This window comes from Danaus plexippus, chromosome 25 (assembly GCF_018135715.1).
Source record: "Danaus plexippus chromosome 25, MEX_DaPlex, whole genome shotgun sequence".
In the NCBI taxonomy this organism is placed as follows: Eukaryota; Metazoa; Arthropoda; class Insecta; order Lepidoptera; family Nymphalidae; genus Danaus; species Danaus plexippus.
The window spans coordinates 3,100,300-3,112,941 of NC_083553.1; the positions used below are offsets into that span (position 1 = coordinate 3,100,300).

The 12,642-nt window shown below is 30.7% G+C and overlaps 2 protein-coding genes across 9 annotated transcripts in view; one reads left to right on the top strand and one right to left on the bottom strand.

Annotated features, from left to right (window-relative positions):
* The window catches only part of LOC116775416 (focal adhesion kinase 1), a 72,798-nt gene extending 65,685 nt beyond the window's left edge, over positions 1 to 7,113 (bottom strand). For 2 of the 8 annotated variants that reach the window (XM_061524557.1, XM_061524560.1), the window contains exons 1-2: positions 6,984 to 7,113; positions 4,523 to 4,557 (exon numbers count right to left, since the gene is read on the bottom strand). The gene's annotated coding sequence lies outside the window, so the exon portion shown is untranslated. Of the gene's footprint in view, positions 1 to 536; positions 809 to 4,522; positions 4,558 to 6,983 lie in introns of those variants that run through there. The other 6 variants (XM_061524564.1, XM_061524563.1, XM_061524559.1 and 3 more) reach the window with 5 other exon arrangements.
* A 217-nt stretch (positions 7,114 to 7,330) lies between these two features.
* On the top strand, positions 7,331 to 11,705 carry LOC116775154 (peroxisomal membrane protein PEX13). Its single transcript, XM_032667985.2, has 5 exons — positions 7,331 to 7,919; positions 8,217 to 8,353; positions 8,694 to 8,830; positions 9,797 to 9,962; positions 10,593 to 11,705. The coding sequence occupies exons 1-5, from the start codon at positions 7,558 to 7,560 to the stop codon at positions 10,874 to 10,876; spliced, it is 1,086 nt and encodes a 361-aa protein (XP_032523876.2). The 5' UTR covers positions 7,331 to 7,557; the 3' UTR covers positions 10,877 to 11,705.
* Positions 11,706 to 12,642: the final 937 nt, after the last annotated feature.

Genomic DNA, 12,642 nt, shown 5'->3' on the forward strand with positions numbered 1-12,642 from the left:
TTAAGATTTTTGTTAACTATCACACACAGATATTTCGGCTGTATAACCATGTTATTCATTAAATTAATAATCCTAATATTGTGTTTACTTTTTGTTATTAAAACATTATGTTAACTGATATAAAATAATAACGAAGTTAAAAAAGTAACAGCTATATTAAATAGTACTTAACGACATCCAGGCGATGATAAAATTTAAGAAAATACTGTGAAAATAGTGTGATAATGTTATGAGGCTCGAAAATCATTCATAGTTAGTAACATTAAAGTTTCAAAAGAAAAATACTCTGCAGATATATTGCGACTGCAAAATGGAAATTCCGAGAACCGTCGCAAAGTCATCCCTCGTCATATAAGCAATTAATCAAGATATCCAAGCTCAGGAGCAATCCGTCCGACAATGATATCACAACAACACTCATTAACACTCCGATATAACTGGGAACTAATAGAAAATACTTAAATTATCTGTTACATAAAATTACATAATATATATTAAAACAAACGAATAACTTAAGGGAAATGGTAATGTCGCACCCTTGCATACTGAATAGCGCAACTAAAATAATTGACAACATTGAAAAAAAAACAAATCATCGAAACTGCGAGCGACGATGTTTAATGACACAACACAGACCACGTTATTCACAATTTAAAACATCTATAAAAAACACACTCGTTTATATATATATATAAAAACACAGCAGCACACGTATAGCAACAGCAAGACACGTATTCCCAGCGTCATATAAACATTAGCGGCAATGCGGCCGCTGGAGTCGGGGGCCGGCGCGGGACTGCGGCCGGCCGCGTGGCGACACCGCACCAACATCCTTACGACCCAACTGCGGAGCCCTAAAACGGAAACCCCTTCCTTAAAAACATCGGCACTAAGGACGATTTTCCAGTAATGCGAACTTAGAACGCCAATCGATGCTCCTGAAAGAGGACAACAGATCTTTCCGCCTCCGCCTCTGTCCTGATACGAATTTTCGCGTGCCTTTAAAACAATATATATAAAATTACAAACAAATCGACGCGACCCGACCTCTCGAATTTCATTAGCCATCATGTAAAACGAGAATTAGCTTTATAAAAATATGCTCATGTATTATAAATATCTTAATTTTATTACAATCATTTTAACCCGAGTCAGTGCATGATACATTGGACGCTTCAGAATAAACTCGCACATGATTCACGTTTGTTATATATTTAGATATTACATTGCAATATAATAATTCAATTGATATGACATGGCTCAAAGTGCACTCCTTACCAATATAATGAATGAAAAAACAACAATATATATATACATGTTAAATTTTTATTATCAAATTGAAATATAAAGAGTATCGTTGTAATAAAAATGCTATTTTATTCATATTCAAAATAGCTATATTCAAGGGAACTCATCATAAGACTGCTTAAACTGGCGATTGCATGACACTAAAGGTTAAGAGCAGACGGTAATTAGCAAACAATTCGAGGGCCATCCAGCCTCTCGGATAGTTAACTCGCCGTGAGATAGATGCTTTCATGAACCCCGTAGCCGTCCGCCGTTTATACGAGTTGTTATATTCTCAAGTTTATACAAAATAATACCTAATTCAATATTCATTACACTTGAAAAAAAAAGGCAAATTCAATTAAATAAAATATAAGTAACGGTCAATCGACACACGCTAAAAGGATACATTGATATGATAAAAAATAAAAATACAGCAGTAATCCACAAATGAATCGAATTACAATTTCCGAAATCTTTATTAATGTAGCTGTTACAAAACAAAAACCGATAATATATAAACAAACGCCTTGATATAACAACATAAAGATTGGTGACTTGTGGCATTTGCAAAAACGCTCTGAATTCTCGGTTACAGCCAATGGGAACAGACGTGATTTTATTACCTCAAAGATATCAGGGGATAAAAGGATTTTGTAAAGAAACGCTCACGAACGTGACAATGTGGATCATGCGAATCACTTGACATAACTAAATTTCGTGTATAATATATACACATATATATATAATGATAACCGCAGCGGACTCCCGGTAATGCGACAAACGTTTTGCAGGACGCCGCCGAACTAACGATTTTTTATAAGATGTGCCCTGGATATTGGCATTATTACAGTTCTAGCTCATTCATATAATAAATACTAAGCAGATTTTTATGAGACTTTCTAGTTTCTAGTAATAAAATATACTATGTTATTCCAAAATCCCATGTATTCCCCGCGTGATGCCGACATTAAAATTGTCAGTGGAATGAAATCGCTCACACATATTATATTCGGAACTACTGGTTGGTTTCTAAAACTATATTTTTACCGTTGTATCTGAATCCAACCTCAAATCCAAGTGAACAAAGTCGCGGGCCTGAACTAATGTTAATTTCGTATAAAAAACAAAACTCCGTTTCTTAATTCGTATTCATAACTGTACATTTAATTTCAAACAACACGATTTTCAACCAATGTCAGTAATATAACATAGTTGTGCAATTTAATAACAATATCTTCACAGACAACGCCCTTACAATTACTCTATTGTAATCTACATTAAGTATGCTTAGCACAAGTTCGCATAGTCACATTAAATACGAGGTGTTAACCGTTACACACACACTAATCTACGTTAATACAATAACATGCGAAGATGTAAGAACGAAAAACTATTAACGCTCCGTATGTAGTGTATGGTTGCAGTACGTGGCGTAAGCTTACTGTTATCGGTCGTAAGTATAAAAACAATATTATCTATTATGTTTTCATGACATTGTTATTATTTGAATGCATTAAAACTCACCATTGTTTTTTAAATACCGTTTCACTCTTAACTTCGCCCGCTTGAATTATTTTAAAAATATTATATATATAAGTTACAAAAAAACATTAAAGCTAGTGTTGCTATAAAAGAAATTAAATGTCCTGCTATCAAAAATTACATTTATGGCAAATCATATAAAATTATGATTAACATATATATCTATATATCTATATATATCTCCTATATATAGACTTCAACTATAAATAATAATGTTACTATATTAAAATATACATATATATGTGTTTCCATATTACAGAATAAAAGTTAGAAATGTATAAGTGTGTAATTTTATCAAAAAATTATAATTAATCTCATTTATAATGATTACGAATTAACTCAAATATTAACACAACTACAGATAATTTACCGTTATTCAGCCCTCAATAATATTTCCAGGATAACGTCAAAGAAACCGATTTATCTACGAAAGCACTTAACAATAATTTTATACGCACCAATGAAAAAAGCATACCTATTCTTATTTTATACCGAATAAATAAAATTCTATATAAATTAAATGTAACACGTATTTGTAACTAAAATGGTCGCTAACAGAATTAACATACAAACGTAAAAACCTTACCACAGGATAGTATCACAAACTAAAAAGAGACAGTTTTCTATGTAGCATACATATACCGCCGTCGATAAAAAACATGTGGTAAGATATACGAATGAAAACTAAAACTATGCGTCCAGTCTGTCAAACCCGTGGTTAATACAGAACAGGGGATTTATACCATGGTTAGCATCAGATGTACGTAATTTTTGATTTCACGATAGCCTCACTGTAACATTCATAATTGTTGCTCAGTTTATTATAAAAGCTACGCTCATTGGTGCTTCACAGTTCACACGTATCATTATACACTTTAAATCAGAGACTAATAATTAAAACGGTCTTAAATTATTTATGCACCATAAACATTGTTTTAATATAAAGGAGCAATCTTTGTGTGTATGTCTTTGTTACAAAAACTCCTTAACAGATTCCGATGACGGTTAACATTGGATATACAACCGATTTTAATATACGTATTAATATATTTATAACTAAACTGACATTACCAAGTAGTTGAGACGTAGTTCTAAACATCGTATCAATAACATAGTGTTGCTGTCTTAAACTGGCATCAGAGAACAGAGTCTAGTAAACCCTAGACATATTTAGCACATTGGAATATAAACGGAACAAAAGACACCAATTCGAGACAGATCGATATATATTTGCATAAACCGCGGTGCTGTCCGCCTGTATACGGATAATCTGTTCACATAAATATAATTGATATGCATATTTGTTATGTTACGATAAAACTTTAAACACACACACACACACACACACACACACATATAATATAAACGAATTGATTAATTCCGTCGAAACCCCATAACTGATGCACATTGCACACATATTTATAGGGCTTTGAATGAAAATACCTCATTTAAAAGGAAAACCTTCGATAATTAAAAGTGAATGTCATTTCAGTAAACATAAAAAGAAGGCTGGCAGTTAATATATAAACGTAGGATACTTTCTTCGTTAGAAAACGATTAACGATAATATTTTAAACTACACAATAATGTATAAAGGGAGACTATTTACATATATAACATATATAGGAAGACTACCAATTTATACAAATTTCAGTATATTTATCATCTTTTAATGAAATAATCTACTCACCAGTCGCAGAAACCTGGGTTTGGTTAGAACACAATCTGTGAAATAAAAACATTTATATTACATGCAATGCAATATATTTCATATTTAAGTAAAATATAATTTTTATATGGCAACATTTTTATTAAGGAATTCATTAAAAATATCACCAGTTATTGAAAATTTAATGTTTTCTATACGCATTTATACACGACACTTATGTATTATTATGTATAATACGTCACTTCTAAATATTTTGAATATTACCAAAACTTTAATTTTTTTTTAATGCTCTAAGACTAACTATTCGAATTCAAAATCTGTGTTGACAGTAAAAAAATGATTTCGATAAAATTATTACTAATCAACCCTTTATGTAAGGTAATTAAAAAAAAAATGTCTGTAAAAATAATACATAAACAGTATTAATTTTATTATAAAAAATATCCTTAGTTAATATGACGTGGTTTAAAAAAAAACAAAATCAAAGCTTTTTATAGGTTATAAGTTCATTAAGCTAACAAACATTCAGCCGTAGATATAAAATTTTTGTTAGGACTAAGTTTACGTCAAAGTAGAACATTATTAATAATAATAATTAAATAAAAAAAATATAACGAATGATCTTCGGATACAAAAACTTATTAAATCATTCGAAGACTATTAATCCTAAAACTCATGTTTTAATTTTGTAACGTAACGTAAAATTATGTACTAGGATCTTGCAAAAATCAATATCTACATTTCACGTGAATCTAAACGAGTGCTTTAACAGTCGTCTAAGTCGAAAAAATTTCATCCTCACGCCATACATATATGTATTAGTTACTAAGATAATTTAATAAAACGATACAAATTTACTACTATACCAAAAAAATTACACATAACATACGGAATAAGATTTCTGGTTTATATAATATCACATTAATGTAGGTAGAAAATTCTAAACAAAATGGCGACAACAAAAGGCCGAGATCGCCGGAAATATCGCACGACGGTGGCGCCGCTTCCTGTTTACAGGAACACAAAGCCTATTCAAAGTGATTCTGTTTAGAAACTTAATGACACGTTATAAATAGCAAAAAATTAATATCATATAATATATATTCTTATATATGTTAGAAGGCTCATAGGGAGACATCTTCAGTGGACATCATACCTGGGGTACTTGTGTAAATGATGATTAATACATATATATATATATATATATATATATATACCTGTCTTGTTAGGTACATATATATATATAAAAATAGTATGTTTATATAAAAATAGTATGCACATTTTTTTATACACAAATATGACATTGGCTTTAGTGTTCACAGCCAACATCGATATCATTTAAGAGTATACTTAATTATGAATACCTTCAACCAAGCACCAAACGGGACATTTGAAAGTTTGTAATCAAATAACTTTATAAAAATATCATATAATAAAAAAAAATTGGTAAGCATCTCTCTTATATGTAATATATTAAATAAAACATAATAATATTATTTTCAATATTAAATATTCTCTTTCTTTATTACAGAGATAAATTAATGGAACTGAATCATTTTTATTGGCTGATTTGATTTTTTTTTTAATTTTTAGTTGTTTGGCTCTATACTCTTTCTGTAATAAAATTGGCAAAAGTAACATTGACATTACACAATGTTTATTATTAACTCAAATATTAGCTGAAAAAGATTAAGACAAATAAAATTCCATAATATTCTCTATCATGAAGGAACAAATGCACAATAAAATCTTATGTATAATATATAAATATATATTCAAAATATCTTTTTAGCATTACACATTTATATAGATACAAATTCAGTAAGTTTTCTGAACACTCTCTAGTATAAAATAGAAATATTATTGACACCCACAAACATTTAATTGAATTTTATTGATATTACAATTGTTTTGGCCTTGGTGTTAAAGAGACTGTCTAACAAACACAGAATATTATTAAATATACAAATTATAAAACAGGTATACACATAATTAATATATAACTGTACTCAAAATATATGTAATTTTAAAAAGTAAAATATAAAAAAAAAAATTATACTCCTATTTCTAATTTAAAGTTTAATATCTTTACAAACAGTAAGCTGAAGGATATATATTCAAATATTTTCATGACATAATTACGGCCCAAATTCTACTTAACGAGACAATTTATCGCACGAATACGGAAACATAACGCCACAAAAATCTGTTTATGCTTTAGTCAATAAATTTCTCTATCATCGTAGCTCAAACCGGTCATAAGAAACTAAGTGGAGTACCTAGTTTTTAAGTTTATATGGTGTAGGGTTAATGAGGTTTACGTCGTAAAGCATATCATAATAAGAAAATGAAAATTCAACTATATCATTGGAATTAATATCTGTAATCTTGTTCATCCAAAATATGACACTTACAATTTACAACAATAAAGTTTTAATGAAAAAACTCTGTATATTGAAATTAAATTGTCTCAGTAACTCACCTTATTATATACTAGTCCAATTTCCAAATCTTTTGTCTAATACGAAATTTAGATAACACTTTCAATTTATACGATAATAACAACAAACATCTAATAGAAATTATTGACACGATTGACACCCATAGCCAAAGACGAAACGATCTCACCGTGAAATTAACTAGGTCAAACTTGTTGTTATAATTTTAAATAAATAATTTGCCAACATCAATATTGTATTCTATATAAATTTTAGCTCAAAAGTGTACATTTGAAAACAATTCTTTTTAAATTTTTTAATAGATCCGAAATTATATTTTTAAGACTGGCAATTTTATTCAAATGTCTTCAATACAGGTTTTGATTATCAGACATCAGTCTTTTACGGTCTACTTTGACGCATAACGTAAGTAAATAAATTAACGTCGTATGCATTCGACGTCCACTTAGAAAAATCACTTTCGTTATCAATTGTGTTTTCCTGGTGTATTTTCCTGTGTCGTATTGACGTTTAATCTTTATAAATAAATGAAGTTCAGTGTTTTATAGTTAAATATACTTCGGAATTACAAATTTGTAATCTACAAGTGTAATAACAATGAGCGAATCTGCTAAACAGTTTGACGCAACCTCTGACCCCGGTTTATCGAATGCGGCTGTACCAATAGCAACAGAAATACCTTCGTTTCGAAATCCCATCCCATCCACATCGCATGCTACCAATGGATTGTCGGCACCAGTCTTACCACCGCGACCCGATCTAAGTGTTCAACCAAGTTATGGGATGAATCCGGGGATGTCCTATGGTGGGATGGGAGGGATGGGAGGCATGGGATCGTATGGTATGGGGTATGGAGGTTACAACATGGGTGGTTATGGTATGGGAGGGATGGGTATGGGTATGAGCCCCTATGGTGGATACAACAGATATGGACCTATGTACGGAGACATTGAAAGCAGGTATGTTACTGATATTTACCCATTATTCATATAAGGATAATATTGATTTTAAACCATGATGTATTATTCTTAAAGCATCACACTGAGGTATTTTCTGTTATTTAATAACTCTGCTTTATAGAAATATTTCATTGAATTAAATTTGAATATCTTAGAATTAATTTAATTTTAATCCTAAATTTTTTGTTGACATAAATAATTAACAAATAAAAATTAAAACTATTTTAAGATATATTGTGTTCTTTAATTTGATATTCGGATAACAAATCAATGTGTAATTGTATTTTAAACCATTAGATTCATTCAAATAGCTGAAGAAGGCTCCCGTCCAGCATTTGAATCTATACAGAGTGTTGTGAATGCTGTCGGTAGCGTAGCCATGATGATGGAAAACACATTTTTTGCACTGACCAGCTCTTTCAGAGCAATTCTGGGTGAGTGAGCTATCCTGCATAGGTTATATCAAAACAGTCTTTTCTTTGTATTTTAAATACATTCATCTTGACTTATCATAATCAGTGGTGATGCTGAGGTTGGTTTGTTTGTTAAATTTAACCTAAATTGTTAATTGTTCAAGTTTAACTAATATTAGTTACAGCTAAGGAGTATTTAAATTATTGTTAGTAATACTTTATTGGAGCTTAATTCATATTCATTGAAAAAAATATTGTAAAAACATAATTAGTTAATATAATATATATATATATAAATATATGTATGTATGTGTGTGTGCGTGCATATATTAGCATATACTTATAAAAGCGAATGTTTCAGGTGTAGCAGAAAATTTTGGCCGTCTAAGGTCTCTGTTTGCCCAGTTCTGGTCAACGTTTGCCGTAGTTAGGAGTTTGAACTGGCTAGTCAGAAAACTGCTTGTCATGTTAGGAATCAGAACAGAGACCGAGTTCAAGGTACATTGGGATAGATTTTTTATTTACGTGGAACCAAATAGATCATATGTGATTACTTTATGTTTTTGAAATAATTTATCTATGATTAATATGAATACATTGTATTATGATAGAGATATATTATTTTTATATAATAGATTCTCAAATAAACATTCATACGGTTTCAAACTTATGGTATATGTATTATATACACACATATTAAGACACGGTGAGCGCAGTCCGCTTGCGTTCAGAACAGTACACAAGGAAATTGAGAAATTGTTGGAAGTACACAAATAACAAGACCGACTGGTAGATACTTCCATGTCATCCGTCCGTGATCACAGCGGCTATAAAAGAACCAATACACCAGGATCACGCTGAAATAAAATAATAAAAAATGCTTACTATCCCAAATACCTAATTTGATCAGCCAATAACAGTATGAGTTTGAGAAAATAAAATAGGTATTACAAAAGGAATCTCAGCGTGCGAATTTTATCGTAGATTGTCAATTCTGTTTTATTACGCAGTATTCATTATAATTTAACAAATTTATATCAATTTTAATGACTCCTCGTCATTGACACGGGGACTTTGTATAAACATTTTTTACATCACAAATGTATTAACTTAATAAAAACATTTCTACGTATATCTGTGTCATTGGTTATGATATGATGATTTTTCATATCATTTTTATTTTCATTTCTTTGTCTATATTATCTAATTATTATATCTAAATCTATCTGAAATACTCACAATGTTGTGTTTTATAACACAAGCTGTTAAAAACAGTTACTTATAATTTATCACATATTTTATTTTACATTGTTTTTAAAAACTACGGTATTTTATAGTTCGGTGTTGTTATATTCCTTCTCATTTTTTGTCTAATTTATGTAGCCAGTTAGAATTACATACACATATATATATATGTATATATATATATATATATATATATATAAGCCATGTTATGTATTCCAGGCATGGGCGGAAGCATTGGCAGCCACCCAGTCAGGAACGGGTACACCAGAACAGAAAGCCAAGGGTTCAAGTTGGCCGATACTACTGTTCTTCGGAGTCATAGCAGCTGCACCATACATTGTCCTCAAAATGCTTAACGGCATCTCATCGAGTATACACGAGAGATGTTAGTGTTTTATAATTTTTTTTTTAATATTTAAACCCAGTTTAAGCAATGTTGTTTTCAGTTATTGTTAACAATAGATAAATGTAAGCTGATTAAATGTTATCAGTAAAAAAAATTATCATCTCATATCAACCATTGAATAAGACAAATGACGTCATCGAATAATCAATCTTGATAACCTGGGGGCGTTTGCGGCCAATGGAGTTAAGTGGTGTCTGCCGCTGACTAATCACAGATGGGTGACCGTATCATCTGCGGGAAATAAAATAACCCACACTCCACCCTCTCAACAACACATTGCAGCCTTAATTCTAGCTGATTTATGTGGTGACAAGCGAGAGTTTGCAATAAAAATAAGTATCAAAAGTGTGCTAACAATTATTCACTCATGCGTTATCGCTAGCTTGTCTCCGGGCACGGTTTCATGATTTTTTTAAAATATGTTCAAACAAATGACATGGTAACCGAACAGTTTCGTGATTTCGCTGGAACTACGTGGAATAAGGAAATAAATATATTTCATATAGTGAATTTCCTTACGACTTTGTTCAGTATATTCTACTTAAACAAACAACAAACATAAATCTTCCAAACTTTCCCATTAATAATATTATTCTTCTATCATTCCAGTAAATGACCCCTCTAGCTGGCAGAATCCTCTTCGCGCTGTGGCTCAACACGACTTCCAAGCTACTTCCCCTCAGGAAATCAGCTTCACAACGGACCAGGTCCTAACCTTGGCTCCCCAACATCTCCAAGGTCACCTTTGGAATTCAGGCTGGCTCATGGCTTCCGCTGACAGACACACAGCTGGCCTGGTGCCAGTCACGTACATCAAAGTAATCAAACCAAGCGATATCAATAAAGCAGAACCCACAGACGACTTGCACAAATATTATAATCAGGAATTGTAAGACTATATGTGGCAACATTATATGACTTATACGTAATGATCGTGTTTTTGTATTTTGGTGTAAAGCGTCGGTTATGGAGATTAATGTGTATATATTCTTATTAATAATATAAATCGCGTACTGAATTTTAGATTCAGAGAATATGTGACTATCTTCTCCAAAGCTTGTTCTCAATATTAAGAGAAATAGTCGAAGATATATCTTTTGTTTTAAAAAAACTATGTCTTAATATTATTATATTTTTTTTTACAATACATAACTAACTAGTGAACTGTGTTATAACTTGTGTTTTCGGAGAGTTAATTTTATTGCTAGCTAAATGACACTTAATATATTCATTGGTTGTAATATTGACATGTTTATGTCCGTATATATATATATAAAAAGCACTACTTACGGTCACCGTAGCCTGCATGAAATCTCATACAGTGCCTTATATAGTTAAAAAACTAATATTAATTATTTACATGTATTATAATCAAGTTCGGTTGTTAGTTTGCAATTCTATAAAAAGCCAAGTGTAAAATTTTAATCATGGTGTTGCCAGATATATACATTCCTGATGTTAGATTAGAATTATAATTGCTGTAAATATGGGAAGGGGGTTATATATTATTTGATTGGGAAATTATGTACTCTACATTAATAGATGCCAACACTAGATGTTTTAAAGAATTTTAGTCATATTTATACTATGTTTAATAAAAAATAGGATTGCTACTTTTGCATTCTTGATTATTCCTCTTCTTGCTGGAGCGAGCTCTCTTCATGTGTATTGTTAAATCTAAACTACTTTTGACTGAATCAGATTAAAGCATTTTAAAACAAATTCTTCTATATTTTATTTACAAGTAATTATATATAAAAATAATTAAGTAACTCTCCTACTGGTCGCTCAACCACAAAATATCCTAAATTTGAGACAAAAAAAACATGACACTAAACTCTCACCACTACAGCTTTACAGTCGCAGAAAATAAACCATTCAGGTAAAGTAAGAATATATCTTCAAATAATAACCAGTTTACCAAAAATGGCTAACAAACAAACATAAGCAAACACTTATTTTTTTTAGGTGACCATATTTTATGTAATATTTTCGTTTCTGAATTCAAATTAAATTTTTCTCTAATTATATTTAAACTAGGTATCAATCCAGGCATCGCACGGGCTCTTTACAAAAAATATTAAATAGCCTATTTAATTTTGGGAATTACTAAACTTATATTATGATAACTTTCAAACGGTAAGCCTAATTTTAATTATTTTAAAAGTAATTTACAGATACTGATGTAGGCTTGAAAACGAAATTATTTATTTTGATGAGACTTATTACCGTATTTATGTAAATAGCTTTCCAATAAACGCTTTAGGAATGCCAAGTTTTAAAAGTTGTAAAATGGATATAGTAGGTATGTTATCCTTAAGGTACAGACATATGGCACTGCGGACTTTTCTATATACCTATATAAAATACACAATTCCAACATATAGTATTTTGTTTTATCTCAAAGACTTTAGGCAGCGTTTTCGTTAAAAGCTCTGAGACGGCTCATGTTTCCCGACATCCTCAACAGATATCGTTAATGAACACACAATCAATACAAAAACTTAACAAATTATATACTAAAACCTTCCTCGAGAATCACGCTCTCGAGGGGTGATAACTGTTTGACAGTCGATGCTGTAGTTTTTTCGTTTATCGCGAACAGACAGACAGACAGACGAGGGACTTCGTTCTATAATATGTATTGATTCTCGTCTGA

Coding starts and splice junctions, on each gene's coding strand:
- LOC116775154 (XM_032667985.2), top strand. CDS start 7,558: ATGAGCGAATCTGCTAAACAGTTTGACGCAACCTCTGACCCCGGTTTA. Junction 7,920..8,216: donor TACGGAGACATTGAAAGCAG/GTATGTTACTGA, acceptor TTAAACCATTAG/ATTCATTCAAATAGCTGAAG. Junction 8,831..9,796: donor GAACAGAGACCGAGTTCAAG/GTACATTGGGAT, acceptor TATGTATTCCAG/GCATGGGCGGAAGCATTGGC.